The sequence below is a fragment of the Sorex araneus genome, chromosome 1 (genome assembly GCF_027595985.1).
Source record: "Sorex araneus isolate mSorAra2 chromosome 1, mSorAra2.pri, whole genome shotgun sequence".
NCBI classification, from domain to species: domain Eukaryota; kingdom Metazoa; phylum Chordata; class Mammalia; order Eulipotyphla; family Soricidae; genus Sorex; species Sorex araneus.
Window position 1 is genome coordinate 66,660,956 of NC_073302.1, and position 20,274 is coordinate 66,681,229.

At 40.8% G+C, this 20,274-nt stretch overlaps 1 protein-coding gene across 4 annotated transcripts in view; it reads right to left on the reverse strand.

Moving 5' to 3' along the window:
• The window catches only part of RIC1 (RIC1 homolog, RAB6A GEF complex partner 1), a 101,581-nt gene extending 83,969 nt beyond the window's left edge, over positions 1 to 17,612 (reverse strand). For 2 of the 4 annotated variants that reach the window (XM_055124075.1, XM_004600140.2), the window contains exons 1-2: positions 17,245 to 17,610; positions 1,020 to 1,127 (exon numbers count right to left, since the gene is read on the reverse strand). In XM_055124075.1, the coding sequence (XP_054980050.1) occupies positions 1,020 to 1,127; positions 17,245 to 17,388 (252 nt within the window). In that variant the 5' untranslated portion in view covers positions 17,389 to 17,610. Of the gene's footprint in view, positions 1 to 1,019; positions 1,128 to 17,244 lie in introns of all 4 variants that reach the window. The other 2 variants (XM_055124072.1, XM_055124085.1) reach the window with 2 other exon arrangements.
• Positions 17,613 to 20,274: the final 2,662 nt, after the last annotated feature.

Sequence of the window (20,274 nt, forward strand, 5' to 3'; positions counted from 1 at the left end):
GACAGAAATAATACTTCTGCTCTAATATTTAGTATAGCATATATGGTTATTAACGAGAACCACTTCTGCTCTAAAAATAGAGCCAACAGACTGGTTCTTCCTTCACTGAGGTGAAGGGACTGTAGTTATCTAGTACATGACACTGGGGTAGTTACCTGAGGGGTAGAATGGCCTGGAGTTAAAAGCTTCAAGAAGGAAGTAAATGGGAACTGGCTTGGGAACAAGCTAAGGATAGCATATAACAAAGATTCTAGCAGGTGAGGCCTTTAAAATCACTTAAGAATTAACTTGCTCTAAAATGGGCATTCTCTCTAGGGTCAGCAGAGCCCCAAGATACTAAGACATATCCACTACAAATTTTCTATTATTAATGCTATTCTGAAACATGCTTCATTTCTGAATATGCCCTTCCATGGACTGAGGAAATCAAAGAATAGGTGCATCAAGACCTGATTTCAATCCTCAGTGTTACATGCATCCTGAGGGAGGATCTGAGCATTATACTGGGAACAGTTCTTCAAGCCTAAAGAAGTAACTACTCAGTATTTCTGACTATGTTGGGGATCTTCATATGATTAAACTAGTCAATATTATATGTTAAAAACTAGGAAAAAAACAGAAAGAGATAAGTTAATGTACTTGATGGGGAATCTGAATAATCAAGTTTAAATCCCATCTACCCAATATAAATGATTATGTTCAACATTAGATAACACTTCTTAGAGCTTCCTTAGTTACTAAGTTTTTCTGCACAAAGTGTTGACCTAAAAATTAAATGAGATGATCCATGCAAGGTGGCTATAACAATATTTATATTGGAATTGTTCAATAAATGACCCCATATATACTGCTAATTCAAGTTAGATGATTGTAATCTGAGATGAAAATGACAAAACACATATGGAAAGAAAAAATGGAACATTTCCTATCACAAAAGATAAATGATAAAGGAATTCATCTAAGAAAAATAAAAAATGTAATATAATTTATAACATTAAAAAAGTTAAAAATCTACTTACTGACACAGCTATCATGGTACTATCTGGCCTCCATTCAGCTTGTTTGTAGGATCCAAACTGAGAAGATGACTTTGCAGGTTCCTTGTAGGTTACAATTAGGACACTAGGCTAGAAGAAAATTGTTGCATTTTATTAGCATTTCATAAATATACACATATACCATGTTTATGGTAACTTAGCATTAACTATTCTGAAAACATATAGCCTAATATTAAATCAGCCGCGAGAAACAACATCATAAAGGGAAATATATATATTAGCCTCTCGGAGAGCCCAGCAAGCTACCGAGAATATCCCACCCACATGGAAGAGTCTGGCAAGCTCCCCAAGGCGTATTCAATATGCCAAATACAGTATTTGTATTGAGGTCTCATCTCTCGGCCCTAATAAGAGCCTCCAATTTTTGGGGAAAATGAGTAAGGAGAAGCTGCTAAAATCTCAGGGCTGGGATGAATGGGGACATTACTGGCGCCCACTTGAGTAAATAGATGAACAACGGGATGACAGTGATACAGTGAATATTAAATCACCACCTTTCAATAGCACAAAGACTTCTCCACCAACAATCCTGAAAATTACTGTACCAATAAACACAATGAATTCATTAATAATTTTCAGAAACAGAAGGAAAACCTTTCATGAGCTTACAATGACTTTAAAAAGGTACACCAATTCTCTATAATCTCTTTCAGATGATAGAAGCAGCGAACATATTTCCTAACTCTGAGGCCAACACCTTTCAGATTATAGAAGCAGAGAGCATATTTCCTAACTCTATGAGACCAACACCACTATAATACTAAAATCAGACAAAGACATGTAGAGACTGGTACCTTTTATCAATACAAATGTAAAACTTCTTAACAAAATATTAGCAAACTGAATTTATACACTATACCTACTGAGATTTGTTTCACATATACAAGTCTAGCCCAATATTCAAATTCATGTAATGCAGTTCATCAGCAGGCTAAAAGGGGGAAAAAAAAGCCCACCATCAATAAAGTGATGGTGGGCTTTTTTTTTTTTTTTAAGAATTGTTACAGAATAAAAGGATTGGATAAAATCTATCACCTACTCATGATAAAAACTCTCAGCAAACTTGATATGGAGGGAAACTTTTTCAATCTGATAAGGAACATTGTCAAGACTGAATCATGAAGTAAAAGATGATCAGAACAGACCTGTATTTCTAGTGGAAATTGAATCAATAATTAAAAACCTCTGAGTAAAGAAAAAAAAGCCCATAACTATATTTCTTCATTGGTAAATTCTACCTAAAATTTAAAGAACAAATACCTTTCTTAAACTCTTCCAAAATGTTGAAGTGGAAACACTTCCAAACTCATTTCATGAAGCCTCCATCCTCCTGGTACCAAAGCTATACTAACACACTACTAGAAAATAAAATCATAGATCAACATCAATCGTATAGAAGTAAAATCCTCAATAAAAAACCTCTTGGGCAACACCTTTCAGAATAACTTGGGCTCATGGGGCTGAGGGCATGCTTCACATTTAGGAAGCTGTAGGGTTGATCCCCTGGCATCACAGGGCCCTCAAGCACTAATAGGAGTAAACTCCAGCATAGAGCTAGGTGTCACACCAAGCAACACCAGGTGTGGTGCCAGGACCCAAAAATCAAACCAACGACCTTGGTGAGAGGACTTAAACCTGTGGCTTTAAGATCTATTATAAAGTTGAACTACTCAAAAGAGTGGTTAACTCTCCTTCACTTTGCCAAATAAACCAGCTCCTCCAAGCCTACAGTGGACTGCCATGAAGCATAGCTACGCCTCCCAAAGCATAGCCAGTTAGCTAGGGTCTCCACTTGTTGACTTTGTTCCCTTTTAGTTCTGGAGGGCATGCTCTGTGCAAAACATATGCTGCAGTCCTTTGAACCATAACCATTATATTCTTCAGCTCCATGTTTTTGTTTGCATTTTGTCATACTTTCCCTGTTTTTTTCTGAAGTTCTATCCCAATGTCTTTTTATGGATTGGTTTGGTTTGGGAGCTACACTTTGCTGGGCTCAGGGTTTATTCCTGGCTCTTGCTCAGGGATCACTCCTAGCTTGATTGGGGTACCACAGGGGTGCTGAGGATCAAACCTGGGTCAGTCGTGTGCAAGGCAAGTACTCTACCCACTAAACTCTCTCTCTGATCCTCCACTGTCCACAAAACCATTTCTGTAAGCATCATTAAGTGTATTGTTTTGAAATCTTTATCAGGGAGCTAGAAAAGTTCTGATGATTTTGAGGTTGTTCCAAGTTTTTGTCTTCATCCATCAGTATTCTTGGATTTCTCTCTCTTTTTTTTTTTTTTATTATATCCGGCAGTATGTAAGGGTGCAGGGTGTAGTAGGGTCTGTGTTTGAACCGGCTTATGTAGCATTTGAGGGTTTAAGATCGCAGAGTTCAGAATGTAACTGTGGCTTAAGAGTTTGGAGCTGGATAACCGCTGGGAATTTGCAGTCATGAGAAGCCCGTGGCCCTCAGCACTGAGATTGGTAGATCTGCATTGTGACCCTGGTTCACAGTCGTCTGCTGTGGCTAGCACTGTCTCTGATATCAAAATCCATCACGTCTGGTCAAGGACTGGGGCTCACATACTTTAGTGCCCAACAGGGGCTATAGCACTTGGTTTACCCAAGTAGCTACCGTGGGATTCTGTATTGCCAAAGTCAGAGTCTAGGTGGTGTCTGACGTGATGTCACTAATGTTTGGAAAGGCCAAAGTTTACGTGGGCTTTGGTTGCCACCAAATGTTCAAAGTCACTGATGCCAGGATGCATTTGTGTACCATGTCTGAGTAGGTCTGGATAGTGACCAGGTGGGTGCAGTCACAAACTACTGAGTGGCAGTTCTGTACCAAGTTTGAACAGACCTGTAGGGTGACTGGGTATTCAGGCTTCTGAGTGCAGGAAGGCAGCTGTGCCCCAAATTCATAGTCTTTTGGGGTGATCTAGACTTAAAGGTCATGAATGTCCTTAGGTGCCTGTGTACCTGCATTGAGAAGGTCTGAGTGGCAATCTGAGGTTCAAGTGGCTGGATGGCTTAGTAAACAAAATCTATCTTTCTGCTACTTTCAGATACGAAATAAAACTGGTACAAGGGATGACAACTGAAAAAGAAAACCACTAATTCAACAATAGATTTGGAGCTTTTCTTTCTTTCTTTCTTTCTTTCTTTCTTTCTTTCTTTCTTTCTTTCTTTCTTTCTTTCTTTCTTTCTTTCTTTCCTTTCTTTCCTTCCTTCTTTCGTTCTTCCTTTCTTTCTTTTCTTTTTTTGCGTCACACCCGGCAATGCACAGGGGACCATATGGGATGCTGGGATTCGAACCTGGCTCGGCCACGTGTAAGGCAAACGCCCTACCCGCTGTGCTATCACTCCAGCCCCAGATTTGGAGCTTTTCATCTTCACTCAGATCAACTGACAAAACTAGACTTAATGTAAGCATCTAGAAGAAAACCTGAACCATGTCAATTTAAGATTTGAATAACATTCCATAAATAACAGACTACATATTCTTGACAAGAGCACAAGAAATTCTCTATCAGAAACCACAATCCATTAAAAAAAATTCTTTAAAACCTGCCAAAATTAAATCATTTAAAACAAAATGGAAACATTTCAGAGTAGATCTGGTAAGTTCAGGGCTATATGGCCTTCGACAAAAGAGAAACATTTCAAAAGCTGGGAGGGGGGTGATTCACATCTAGAAAGATGAACAGGCATAGCACAGAACAATTCTAGGGCAGGGAAAATTTGAATATTATGACATGAGTATATGTCACTATACATTTGTTCAACCCCATTGAAGGTACAACACTAAGAATGAAATCAGAAAAACTATGGACTTTGGTAGTTATGATGTGTCAATATATGATGGGTCACTCTTTGTTTAAAACTTCTGATGTTCTGATGAACAAGAATGGAGGAAGCGTTGCATGGAAGGTGGGGCAGTGAGACATCGATGTACCTTCCTCTGAATGTAACCTTAAACCTAGAATTGATCTAAAATAGAAAAAGAAAATTGCTGGAGGGACAGCTCACCAAAGCTGAGAGCATGCTTTGCATGCAGGAAGCCAAGGATCTATCTCCAGCACTGCATGGTCTCCAGGGCACTGTGAGAAGTGACCTAAGCAGAGCCAGAGTGAGTCAAGTGCTTGAACTGCACGTGGCCAACCCAGGTTCAATCCCTGGATTCCCATATAATCACCCTAAGCACCACCAAGAGTGATTCCTGAGTGCAGAGGCAGGAATACCCCTGAGCACTACAGGCTGTGACCCCAAAACAAAAAGAAGTGACCCAATCACCAAGCGAGGATCACTGCATCTGAGAACTGCTGAATGTGACCTAACCCCTCACCCCCCGAAAGACAGAGTAAAGTTAAGGGATACAGCCTAAGTTCAGAAAAAACATTTTTAAATGTTTACATATATTTTAAAGCCACAAATTAGTGACAGTCTAAGCTTCTAATCTAACAAATGCAAAGCAAACCCAGATAATCAGAAGGAATAATTTTTAAATGAAGAAATCAATAAAATAGAAACCAGAAAAATAGACTTTTATCAGTTAAGACCAAAAGACTTTCAAAACTGATCAAATTTTCACAAAACTGGTAAGATTCCATCACTGATTTTGAGTTCACACAGTAAATTTTGAATGGATGCTTAAATTTCATCAAGAAATGTCTCTGAATCAAACTCTCACTATTCGCAGATAATATGATACTATATCTAGAGAATCCCAAAGCCTCTACCAAGAAACTCTTAGAAACAATAGACTTGTACAGTAAAGCAGCAGGCTATAAAACCAATACCAAAAAGTCCATGGCCTTCCTATAAACAAATAATGAGACAGAGGAAATCAACATGAAAAAAGCAATGCTGTTCACAATCGTGCCCCAGAAAATAAAGTACTTCAGAATCAGCTTAACTAAGGAAGTAAAGGACCTCTACAAAGAAAATTATAAAACACTATTCCACAAAATAAAAGAGGATATGAGGAAATGGAAACATATCCCCTGCTCATGGATAGGGAGAATCAACATTGTCAAAATGGCAATACTCCCCAAAGCATTATACAGATTCAATGCGATCCCTATAAGAATACCCATGAAATTCTTCAAAGAAATGGATCAAGCAATCCTGAAATTCATATGGAACCACAAACACCCACGAGCAGCTAAAGCAATTCTTGGGAAAAAGACGATGGGAGGCATCACCCTACCTAACCTTAAACTCTACTACAAAGCAGTATTAAAACAGCATAGTACTGAAACAAAGGCAGAGCCGCAGACCAATGGAACAGGATGGAATATCCCTACACACAGCCCAACATGTACGATCATCTAATCTTTGATAAGGGAGCAAGAAATGTGAAGTGGAGCAAGGAAAGTCTAAAGAGGTTAGCCTAAACAAATGGTGCTGGGATAACTGGACAAAAGTTATGAAAGCCTAAACAAATGGTGCTGGGATAACTAGACAACCACATGCAAAAGAATGGCCTTAGACCTTGATCTAATACCATGCAAAAAAGTCAGATCAAAATGGATTAAAGATCTCAACATCAGACCACAATCCATAAGGTACACTGAAGACAAGGTCGGCAAAACCCTCCACGATACTGAAGCTAAAGGTATCCTCAAAGATGAACACAACTGATCAACCAAGTGGAAACAGATAAACAAATGGGACTATATTAAACCTAAAAAGCTTCTGCACCTCAAAAGATACAGTGACCAGAATACAAAGATAATCTACAGAATGGGAAAGGATATTCAACCAATACCCATTGGATAAAGGGTTGATATCAAGGGTATATAAGGCACTGGTTGAACTCTACAAGAAGAAAACATCCAATCCCATGAGAAAATGGGGAGAAGAAATGAACAGAAACTTTCCCAAGGAAGAGATACGAATGGCCAAAAGGCACACGAAAAAATGCTCTCCACTAATCATCAGGGAGATGCAGATCAAAACAACTATGAGATACCACCTCACACCACAGAGACTGGCACACATCCAAAAGGACAAAATCAACCAATGTTGGCATGGATGTGGCGAGAAAGAGACCCTCCTACACTGTTGGTGGGAATACCGAATGGTTCAGCCCTTTTGGAAAACAACATGGACGCTTCTCAAAAAATTAGAAATTAATTTTTTAATTCGACCCAGCAATGCTTCTGGGAAAATATCCCAGAGAGGCAAAAAAGTATAGTCAAAATGACATCTGCACTTGTATGTTCATCGCAGCATTGTTTACAATATCCAGAATCTGGAAAAAACCCGAGTGCCCGAGAACAGATGACCAGTTAAAAAACTTTGATACAGGGGCTGGAGCGATAGTACAGCAGGTAGGGCATTTGCCTTGCACGCGGCCGACCTGGGTTCGATTCCCAGCATCCCATACAGTCCCCTGAGCACCACCAGGGTTAATTCCTAAGTGCAGAGCCAGGAGTGAGCCCTGTGCATCGCCAGGTGTGACCCAGAAAGAAAAAAGAAAAAGAACTTTGGTACATCTACACAATGGAATACTATGCAGCTGTTAGAAAAGATGAAGTCATGAGCTTTGCATATAAGTGGATCAACATGGAAGGTATGCTAAGTGAAATGAGTCATAAAGAGAGAGACAGACATAGAAAGATTTCACTCATCTGTGGAATATAAAATAACAGAATGGGAGACTAACAGCCAAGAATAGTAGAAGTAAGTAACAGGAGGTTTGCTCCATGGCTTAGAAGCCGGCCTCACATGCTGGGGGAAATGGCAACTCAGATAGAGAAGGGAATACCAAGTAAAGTGTGGTTGGAGGACCCACTTGGGATGGGAGATGCATGCTGAAAGTAGACTACAGATTGAACACGATGGCCACTCAATACCTCTATTGCAAACCACAACACCCAAAAGGAGATAGAACAAAAGGGAATGCCCTGTCACTGAGTTGGGGGGGGTGGGGGTGGGGGGGTGGGAGGGATACTGGGATTATCGGTGGTGGAGAATGAGCACTATGAACACTGGTGGAGGGATGGATACTTGAGTATTGTATGATTGAAACACAAGCACGAAAATATGTAAATCTGTAACTGTACCCTCATGGTGATTCACTAATAAAAAAATTTTAAAAAAAAGAAATGTCTTTGAGGTTGCAAAGACATTATGATATAATCAACATATATCAGTTGACTACTCTGAACAGCCATCGTAACAAAACTGTACCTTCTTAACAAAACTGTCCTTTAAACTATGTTTTTCCTCCATTATTTGCATCTTCTTTAATTTTTTTCAGAAACAATTTCCTTTTTTTTGGGGGGGCACATATAGCAATGCTCAGACCTTCCTCCTCGGTCTGCACTCAGGAATTACTCTTGGTGGTATTCAGGACACCATATGAGATGCTGGGGATCCAACCCAGGTTGGCTGCATGAATGGCAAGTACCCTACCTGCTGTATATCTCTCCAGCCCCAATATTTAATATTTTTGAGTGTACAAGTCATATCTTTAGTGAAGATTTATTCTAAATATTTTTATATCATAGTGGATTTTTTTCTTAATTTTCATGTTTGGGTTTTCATTATGTAGAAATCAATTTATTTTTATTCAATTTCCTGTCATAAAATTTGGCTGATTTTTGTATGTAGTTTTATTATTATAGCTACATAAATACTGGAATAAACAAATCTGACAAAGTTACAGGTAACAAAATACAAAACAATTTTATAGCTATGCCAGTAATGATCTGAAAATGAAATAAACAACTATGCTCAGAACAGCATCACTGAAGTTAAATAACATACAAGGAAATAAATTTAACATAAGCAAAAGACTTATACTATGAAAACTATAAGTAATTACTGAAATAAAATTTAAAAATCAAAATAAAGGGGGATGGATTTTACAGAATCTAAGATTCTATTCTGTTGAGATGACAATCTCCCCTACTGATTTATGTAATGAAGTCCCTGAAAATATTAGCAAGATCTTTTGCTTGTGTTTTAAGAAGTTGAGAAAATAATCCTAAAATCTACACAGTAATACAAAAGATCTATAGAACAGGTAAAATATTCTGAAAATAAAGACATAGCAGGGTTCTCCCACGTAAAATCTAAACTTGTTACTGTTTGCATGACAGTAAATACTGATCAACAAAACATAAAACACAAGATCAAACTCTTCTATAATCAATTGATTTTTCACAATAATGACAATGCAATTCAATGGTGCTAAAAATAACTAGATCCATTTAAAAAAATAAAACCAAACCCTGAACTTAGACACTAATCTCACATCATACATAACTCAAAATGTATTTTAGACCTATGTTAAAAGTTACAACCTACAAACCCTATAAAGGAAATAGAAACTGTTTATGGTATTGCTGATGGTATTAGACTGACCAAAGGTTTCTTGGATACTCAAAAGAATAGTTCATTAAACAATTGATAAGCTGATTTTATAGAAATTAAATGTTTGCTCTCCAAAAATGATCAGGAAACTTAAGACAAATCATATTGTGACAAAATATTTACAAATCATATCTAAAAAAACAACTATGTCCAGAATACTTAAGAACTTTTTGCAAGTCAACAAGACTCCAAGTTTTTAAAAAACAGCAAAGAATTTGAATAAACATTTTGCCAAATAAGATATATAAATAAATAAAGCACATTAAAAAGCCATAATATGATACCCAAACAAACTCTCAAGCATGACTAATTTAAAAACTAACAACTAACAAGCATTGCAAATGCTTACAAGGATGTAGTAACAACAGAAACCTTCATATATTGCTAGTAAGGACGTAACATGCTACAGCTATTTTGGATCACCTAACAATTCTATTCCAATGTATCTCTAAGTAAGATATAGCTACACAAACACAAATGTTTATAGTCCCAAAATGGAAACAGCTCAAATACCCATCAATAAGTGAATAGATTTTAATGTGGTATAGTCTTACAATGCAGTAGTGCTTAGCAATAAAAAGCAGTAACAAAAACAGGGTAAATAAAACTCAGATAAAGTCACACCAGTAAGCTTTGGTAAACTGCAGATTATGTAATAACTTTAAGTGGGACCCTTTATTGGGTACTAGTTTCCTCTCAGCTTTATTGAGGTACAACTGAGATATAACACTGTAAATTTTAACACAGACAAGTTAACTTTCATCTTGCAAAATGATCACCACCACAGTATTAGCTAACATCTGGTTCACATCACATAACTATCTTTTCTTGTTTGTATTGAGAACATTTAAGATCTACTCTCTCAAAAAACTTTCAACTATAATAATTATATCACTAGATACACATTAGATCTTTTGACTCATTTCTCTTACAGCGACAAACTTATATTCTGATCATCTGCTCCACTCTCTTGCTACTCTCCAGCCAAAAACTAATCACAATTCTAGTCTTTTGTTATACCTGGATTTTTAAGATTTCAAGAGTAAGTGATATCAAAGAGTATTTGTCTTCATCTGACTTGCTTAACATAATGACTTTTTTAGCTTCTGAGCCACACCTGGAGTTATTCCTGGCTCGGCACTCAGGAATTACTCCTAGCAGTGCTCTGGGGACCATTTTGATTATGGGGGATACTGGGCCAGTCATGTGCAAGACAAATGCCCTACCCACTGTACTATTACTTTGGCCCCAACATAATAATGCTAAATAAATCTATGATGTTGAAAACAGTGAAATGTCCCTTTATCCTAGCTAAATAGTATCATTTTCAGCAACTATGTACCAGAAATATATGTAAGGTTTTTTTTTTTTCCAAATCTATTCATCTGGGGCAGAAGTGATAGTCCCCGGGCAGGGCACTTGCCTTGGGTTCAATCTCCAGCATCCCATATGGTCCTCCATTCCTGCCAGGAGTGACCCCTCACTGCAGAGACAGGAGTAAACTCTGAGCACAGCAGGGTGTGACCCCAAAATAAACAAGACACATAAATCCATTCATCTGTTGATGCATCCCCTAGGACATTCTATCTTTGGTTACTGAGTAACATTTACTAGTTGTCTGATACAATTTGGACTGTAAGTTTTTAAGTATTTAACTTTCACTTATGTAACCCTCCATCTTTGATGTTTTCTGAATTTAATTCATAGTTCAGTACTACTGTGTTTTTAAAATTGCATGTCAGCATTCTGAAGTCTTCTGACCATTAAACCTTTAAGAAAAATTCTCTGCTATGCATAAGACATGGCCTATGTTATTAAACTTATTTTAAACTTACTAAGCATCTGCTTTTTGTTAAGCATTGTGAATAATGCAAAGTAAATCCTTTCTGTTCTTCAATAACTTATAGTCTTGTTTTAAAAAGTCATGTGTGGAGGGGCTAAAGAGATAGTACCAGAGGTAATGCATATGCCTTACATGAGGCCACAACCCTAGTTCGAATCTCTGGAACCACATCATATGGACTCCCAAGCATCACCAGGGGCCATTCCGGAGCAAAGATTCAGGAATATATTGGTCTCTAAGCATCACCAGGTACGGCCCCTAAATACCTAAATATTTAAAAATAAATCATGAGTACATGACTTACAATACAAACAGCAGCTTATCCAAAAAGAAAAAAGAATCTTCTGTTTATGGCAATAAAGAGTGATTCATAAAGGAAGTAGGATTTCAACAGAAGCTAAGGATGGATAAAATTCTTAGAAGCAGAGATAGGACAAGAGAGTATTATTAGAAAAGGGAGTGTCCCTGATATCAAACTAGTTTAACCTTCATTCTTTAACCAACAGAGAACCCTGAAAACTTCCAAGCAATAGATTCACAGGGAAGGCAGTAATAGGATGAAGTTGTTAGGATGAGAACTGGCCTTGCTGAGATCACATAGTTAACTACATTGCTGATTCTATAGCCTGTTCCTTTGGACACCTCTATTATTATTTTCAACTATTAGCATGCACTGAACAGAAGATTCTACTGGGTTACTCAAATATACAGAACTATTTCATAAGCTCAGTAATTTATTTGCCTGTTGATTTTTTTTTTTATTAACAACCTTCTTAGTGACAAGAAGAAATATTCATCAGGGCTGGGGTATTTGAATTACAGCTTCTGTTACATTCTATTAATTTCAAATTACGAGTTTGAAAGTACAGCTAAATGTTTGGCAGTAAAGCATTTGTCCTGCAAGTGTGGGGCCTTGGGTCAGTTCCCAGCATCACTACTTCAAAATGGTTTTCATCATATTGAGACACTAATATTTCTGAATATGTCATGCTGCAAGTAATATGCCTCTACATACCTTCATACACCATCAATTATGCCACCTCTTACAAAAGTGCTCACAACTACTTCTGAAGGCAATCTACGTATTAAAAGAATCAGTAACCTGAAAACTCAAACTGATTAGAAATTACAGATAATTTGACCTAATTTTAAACTAATTTGAAATTCTAGAGAATTTGTTTTTTGCATATATATAGATGTGCATATTCACAGTTAACCAGTAAATTAAAGAATAGTTCAATGTTCTCTGATAGAGTAGAAAACAAAACACAATTTATCTCATTCATGTCAGTAAAAATATCATCATTTGCTTTACACTGCTTAATACTCATTATCCACAATACTCTTGGGCAGAAACGTATCAATTCTTCACCAATTAAGTTGCACCTCTACTACTCCAACCTAACATTTAAAAACCAAACCTGGTACACTGGGTTCCAAAATACATGCATGAGCCCTGATGTGTTCTCTTACACAAGTTTTAGAATTTCTAAACAAAGCCACAATGTAGAGAAAGCAAATTTACACCAGCACATTGTACTGAAAAAAAAAGTTACAACCTCACTAAAAACAAAATTTTTAGAATTAAGTATCTATAAAAACTCTTTGCTCATAAATACATTTAAAGATCATGTTTCTCAGATTTGGAGTCATGAAAGGATTTTGAAGAGATATGATTCTAACACCAGGACTTCAAAAAACTACTTAGGGAATAAAATTGTGAGATGTACATGAAAGTTCACTGAGTAGCTGGAGAGATAGTACAGGGGTTAAGGTACTTATCTTGGACAGACAAACCCGGGTTTAATCTCCATGATTACATATAGTCTCTGATCACTACCAATGGTAATCCCTGAGCACAGGGCCAGGGAGCCAAGGGTAACTCCTGAGCACCTCCAAGTGTACCCTCCCCCAAAAGTTCATTTGAGAAACCCAATTAAATGGAGTATAAAAGTTATTCTAAGAGATCTTAATCTTTCAATAGTCTCATGATTAATCAACATTTTACATGTCATTATTTTACTGGATATTAAAAAATATCTAAGTTAAGGGTCTGGGATGTGGGTCAGAGGTAGAGTGCATGGCCCTCACACATGTGGTTGTGAGTCTGATACCTGGCAAGTGAAGGGAAGATCAGTTTAGAATGTCACCCAGAATAGGTGATACTGACCTTCTCTTGGGGTGCAGGGTGCCTGAATGCTACTCAGAAACAAAGATGCACTTGCGGGGCACTTTGTGTTTGTTCACTGAAAGAAGACAGATTTTCAAAGGGCCCTGAAAGATTTTTCTTTTTTTTCCTGAAAGAAGAGGGAGATGGGGGGGCCAACTAAGTTTGGGAACCTCTAGTTTAGACCAGTGGAATGCAACCACCTGTCTACAAACCTGTGCTGGGTCTGCAGGCAAAGAAAACTGAAAACCACTATCTACCACCTTGGTGATAACTGGTGGTCCAGGAACCAGTATGCAGGGCAGGAGCTAGTCTGCAGGTTTAAATAGGTTGACGAACACTGGTTTAGACAAGCAAAGCCTTTCTGCCACAAGGAGAGTTCTCCCCACTCCCAATCTCTCTCCTCTCTCCTCTCTCTCCTCTCTCCTCTTTCTCTCTCTCTCTCTCTCTCTCTCTCTCCCCCCCCTCTCCTCCTCTCTCTCTCCCTCTCCCCCTCCCTCTTTCCCCCTCCCCCCTTTTTTTAAATGTAGTCTAGTACCTATTCAGCCATTGATTAAGCTGATTGAATTGGGCATGAACTCCACCCCCTCCTTTTTTTAATGCAACTATTCTGAGAATTTACCTTACTACACAAGAGAAACAACAAAATATCAAGTAAGCAAATAGTGTAGCTTCTCATCCTTTGACTATGCCCCTCTTGACTTCAAATGTCTTCAATTAACTTCTAAGAACACAACTTTAGAACTCCCTTCTTTCATTTTAAAAATGACTTCAGTTTATAAAATTACTGACAAATATAGTCTTCAAAATCAAAACATGTTTTCATGAAAACAGTTTAAAACAACTCATTCTCAGGGCTGGAGCAACACTACAGCACTCAGAGCATTTGCCCTGCATCCAACAGACCTGGGTTCAATCCTGGCATCTCGTATATTTCTCCCAACATCACCAGGAATAATTCCTGAGAGTCAAGCCAGGAGTAAGCCCTGAGTATCACCAGGAGTAATCAGGAGTAACCCCTGTGGCACAAAAACAAAAAAAATTAAATAAAAAAATGAATAACTCATTCTAGGTTTTGTGTGAATTACTGATAGCTTGATTTTAGCTAGTGGTATTTTCACTTTTAAAAGAAGTTTGTCAATATAAGTGCATTTTGACTAGTTTCAAGAAAACAAAATAAAAGGAAAATAAAAACTTTCAATCTGAGGAAAAGTACAACCCAGGAAGAGCAGAGAGGAAGTTAGTTGAAGTCTGGCACAGACTCCTCATTCACCCAGGTTTATTTATTTTTTTCTTTTTTGACTTTTTGGGTCATACCTGGCAATGCTCAGGGGTTACTCCTGGCTCTGCATTCAGGAATTACTCTTGGCAGTGCTCAGGGATCACGTGTGATGCTGGGTGCAATTAATGGTACTGCCACCAGGAATTACACAAAAACAGGATAAGAGTTTGAAGGAAAAGACATACTCGTTATTTAAATTCCTACACTGCCCTATTTATATAATAACAACTTCACAAGCAAAAAAAAATTGTTATTTGTTTATTTTGGGGCCATACCCACAATGCCCAGGGGTTACTCCTGACTCTGCACTCTACCTGGTGTCCAGAAACCATACGTGATGGCTGGGATTGAACCCAAATAGGCCACGTGCAAGACAAAGGTCCTACCCTTTGTACTATCTCTCCACAAAATTCTTAGTATTTCTAATACCCCTAAGTTAGTTGAAGCACATTTTTATTTCTTTTACAATAGATTTAAGCGCCCCACATGCACTTTAAAAGGTATTTCATCCCTCTTACTATTTGATTCTATCTAAAATTAAGTTGCTCTGTCTCCACAGAGATAATAAATGTTAAATTTTAAGCCCTGTTCTTTGTTCTAGTAGAATCTAAAGATTAGGATGTGGGGCCAGGGAGATAATGCAGGGGGTTACAATACTTCTGTTGGAAACCCAGTAGTATAAGATCACAGAGCACTGCCAGGAGTGAATCCAGGGCCAATATATGCTTTAACTCCTTCCAATAAATAAATTATAGTACAATTCCATAGTAAAGCAGAAGACAATTTAAAGTTGAAGTTCTAATTTTTTTTCTGTGTAAGGTTAATAACACCAAATAAACTAAGTGGTATTCAACTGAAGGCCCAGAGAGAGAGTACGGCAGGTAAGAAAGACTTTTGCTTTACCATGTCCCAGATCACAGACCAATACCAAACACTGAATATGGTCCCCAGAGCCCCAGGAGTGATCCCTGAGCCAGACCGTGCAATTAACCCTGAGTACATCCAGGTATGCCCCACAACCATCAAGGTATTCAAGCAGCTAAGCATGTGAGAAACCTGAGTTCAATCCCCAGCATCACAGGGAGTGAGTGACCTCGCAAAACCACCAGGTACTGCCCCCTTCAAAACAAAACTAAACTTAATTTTAAGTTTAATATTAACATTTTAATATTAATATTCCACGTAAAAAACAAATCATATCAACAGACATACTATTGAAAATTGCAGTAAAATACTAAAATCGTCACTGAGATGATTTTATAATAGCTTATTTTGTTTTGATTCTATTTAAAACTTAAAGCAGTAGCAAATGGTCTTGAGTTGCTGCCTGGTAGTCAAATTAAGAACTAACCCTACGCATGTATCTCACCATCATTTTTACTAGTGCTTGCCAAGACAACCAAACAATCCGATACAGTACGAAACTTGAGAGTTTTAACGCATTTAACCGAAAGCAGTATTCTATTCAGATTTTATTCACGCAGGGTGAATAAATTCAAGGGTTTAATAAAATCAAGGTCAAAAATGATTTCCACATTGTCAAGTTAGTTTTTGGAGGATGAAAACTCCACTCTGATATCGATTAGTACTGCCTTCTGTGAAAAAAAAAGGCACAAGAACATTTTTATACTCTTACTATTCTGCAGCTTTTAAGAGCTAGACCTGTCTGTGCGTTTGCGGGGGAATCGGGAGTATTCCATCACTTATTTTCCAAGTGACTACTCCTACTTCCTCGGTAGCTGGATAGAAGGAAGGATAAGACAACCAGGATTCGCGGGGAGTCAACACAAACCCCAAGTTTCAGGCTCTTCAGCTCAGTCTTATTTCCAGGTGTCAATCCTAGCGCAGAGCGCGGTCAGATTGGAGTTCCACTTCCGCTCCCTCCAATTCCTCCTCCCAAGAGCAGCCGGGGAAAATTGGGACTGTCCTGCCAGTGGGGGGGACGAGGGGTCGGGGGAAGGCGAGGAGCTGGGTAACCTTTAGCCAGAAACAAACAGCTCGCGGTTCCGAGCAGTTTAAGTTCATCGCGGGCCTGCAGAGTGCGGGACTGGCTGGAACCCAACAGGCTTTTCCTGAACTCCCACCCCAAAACAATGGCCTTAAGAACGAGGGGGGGCTGAGAACATAAAGCACCCGCCAGGTTGCTAACTGGGGAAAGTTGAAACGCCTTCGTGGCCCGCGGGATGGCGGGGGCGGGGGGGAGGGAGAGGAGGGCAAATCTGGGGAACCCGGGCGCGCGGGGTCCGCAGCCAGCGCGGGTCGGTCCAGCTGCGGAAAGGCGCACTGATGGTCAGCAGCGGCGACTCGATCCACCTGGGACACCCCCGGCGTCCGCCCCCAGCCCCGACCCCCCGGGGCTACACGGGGCCCAGGAGGGGAATCGAGGTCGCCGACAGCGAGCACCGAGGGGGTCTGAGGCAAAGGGGCAGCGGTCGGTGACTCTGGGTGGAAGTTGGGCCGTGGAAGGAGTCAAGACACCGGGGAGCGAGCGAGCGACCGGCGGCGGCGGGCGGCTTCTACTTACTCGGCTGTACCAGATGCTGAGGCGGGCCGGGGCCAGCACCGCAAAGAAAGTCCGCTGAGGGTCGGACTGAACGTGGAAAGGCGCCTCGGCGGGGCTCCCCAGAGGGCAGAGCAGCCTCTTGGGCCAGCCGCTCAGGAAATACATGGTCCGCGCGGAATCGCCGACGCCCGACGCCCCCTCCCCGGCCACCTAGGTCACACTCCGCGGCCCCGGGCCACACGTCCGCCTCGCACACCGCCACCAGCCGAGTCGGCGGCGGCGGCGGCGGCAGCTCGGGGCATCTGCCTGCTGGCCGGGCCGGGCCGAGACGATGCTCCACAACGGAGGTACAGCCCGGCGCAGACGGGGCCCGCTGTGGGGGAGGGCGGGGGGCAGGGAGAGTCTGGACGGAGAGAGGGGCGGGAGCAGCGCCGAGGCCCGCCCCGGCCCCGCCCTCTTCCTCGGCCCGCACGGGCGTCAGCACGCCGCGTGCGTGTGTCGGGGCGGGGCCGACCCGCCGCGCGCACGCGCACTGCGGCCGTTTCCCCTCCGCTGCTCCCCACCCTCCCACCCCCGCTGAACTCGGCCTCCTGAAGCTCCGCCCCGGCCGGCGCCGCCGCTCGGCCGCTCGCCTTGGGCAGCCTCCGTGCCGCCGCTTCGCGTCCGCACCTGGCCCCGGAAACGTGATTCCAGGGTTGGGCGTTGCGGGGGCTGGGAGCTGGTTAGCACCGTTTAAGATGCGGCTGCACGGAGGCGGCTTGGCCAGAGCTGCACACCCACCGCCAGGCCTAGCCAAATTTGGTTCCCCACGTGGATTGGTGAGGTCTGTGCTGGGGGGCGGGCCCTCCGCGGTTACTCGAGGTCTGGGAGGAAGGTTCAAGGGAGCGAGAGTGCGGGGAGTCACGTGATGCGCGGTACTGGGGATCCCCCCTCGAGGCTTGGGTCCACGGTCTGGGCGGTGCTGACCCGGCCTGGCCGTGTAACCCATAGTGTGCCTAGATCTGAAGCGATGCCTGGTGAGGTTTCCCTCCTCGCAGAGTTGACGCCCCGCAGAGTGTTTTTAGGCAATCTGTCGACCTGAATTTATACCTGGAAAGTGCCAGCGTCTGGTCTGATGTGGCTCAGACGCTCTGTAGTATTTCGTTTTAAAACTAAATTTGCGGGGCTGGAGCAATAGAACAGCGGGTAGGGCGCTTGCCTTGCACGCGGCCGACCCTGGTTCGATTCCCAGCATCTCATATGGTTCCCTGAGCACCACCAGGAGTGATTCCTGAGTGCATGAGCCAGAGGTGACCCCTGTGCAACGCCGGGTGTGACCCACCTCCAAAATAAGTATTAAAACTAAGTTTGCTTTCATCGGTTCCGTTTCCAAATGTAGATAAAAGGGGGGACTATTCCCCGGGTCTCCTCTGTAGATGATGTGCCGAAAAGAAGTGAACTTAATTTTAACGCTAAAGTTAAAATTAAGTCCTGGTACCCCAGGGATCACATTGACAACATATAAAGAAAGTGTTGACATACCTCTGGGACAAATAGCTGTGAGTGGGAATCTGGAATAAAACACTGTTTTCTCATTCATCTCATTCATATTTTTCTATTACTTTCGCCAAAACATATTTATGAGCTCCGTTTTTTTTTTTTTTTTAAGTTTACCTGCATTAAAAGTAGTCACATAAACTGCAAACCTCGAAACCAAGTAACCATTATCCCCATAATGTAGTATTGTGGCTGGCTTCTTAAAGAAATACTAAGTCTTCACATTTTTCTAAGCATTGCATTCCCCCATACTGGGATCAAAGAACTCGGGATTCCTCTCATCACAATTGAAATTGTCATACCACTCACCAGCCACCTGTTGACAATGACAATATCAGGCAGCTTCCTGTTTTTTTTATTCCCCTCCCTGACATGCAGCACAGCAGTCTGGAACACAGTAAACTTAGTAACCTCAAAATATTTGCCAAATGAGACATTGATTGAAATCTTGTTCTAACTGAATTACACTCTTAGACAAAGAGGCCCAGAGAGGTTTCTTAAGTTGCTACTATGCAACTGTAGACAACATGGTTGCATCTTCATTGATCCAACTTAGGTTTAGTTTACACTTGCAGAAAAAAAAAATGAGGAAGTGAAATAAATTACAGTGAAGCAACTCCACAACTCTGCTAGCAAGTTTCTTAAGTTTATTCATCCCAGCTGTGCTTCAGAGTCCACATTTTCTAGTGTGAGCATCTCTATGAACTCCCAGGCAATTCAAGGAACTTCTAAGTAATTTTTGTGTTGTTTTGTTATTTTTAAATCTAACCTTCACGTTAGACACATACTTCTTCAGATACTTAAAGATTACAAAATACTTTTAATGTATGACTTGATTTAGCTCCACAGTAAATCCTGAAAAGTAAAATTATTGTGAGGCTACCCTCTCTTTTGTGGGGATCACATCCAGTTCAGGGGCTATTCCTGCCTCAGTGTTCAGGAGTGACCCCTGGTGGAGCATACGGGCACCATATGCTTTCTGAGATCTAAGGGTCACTGGCCATCTACAAAGCAAGTACCTTTTCTCCTGTCCTCTCTCCTACCCACTAGAATGCATTCTTACTTTCTTCATGAGGAAATGAACCAGAGGTGTGTGGGTGCCTAAAGTCATGTGACTTAGAAAGAGTCCTCTTCCTGTTACAGACCCAGTCACCTTTAGACCCACTTATGCTAATTGCTCAGAGTGCTGAGATTGTGAGATGTGGAAGAGAGAACACCCTCTGGACTTTCTATGCAAAGGGTGAGTAAGGTCTCTAGCATCCTAATAAAAGTTGTGATATCATTGCATTGTGATAGAAAATAGTATGACTAGCTTTCCCATCTTTAAAATATCATAACCTGACTGTGAACTAAGCAAAAGCCCCACACTGGCTGACGCGGCATGGCGTACACCATACTATGAGGCGCGGGAAGGGGGATGAGGGGGGAAAAAAAAAAGGAAAAAGGAAAAAAAAAGAGAGAGAGAGTTATGTACTTGTAGCACTGGGGCTACATATCTCTTCATTTCCAGCAATG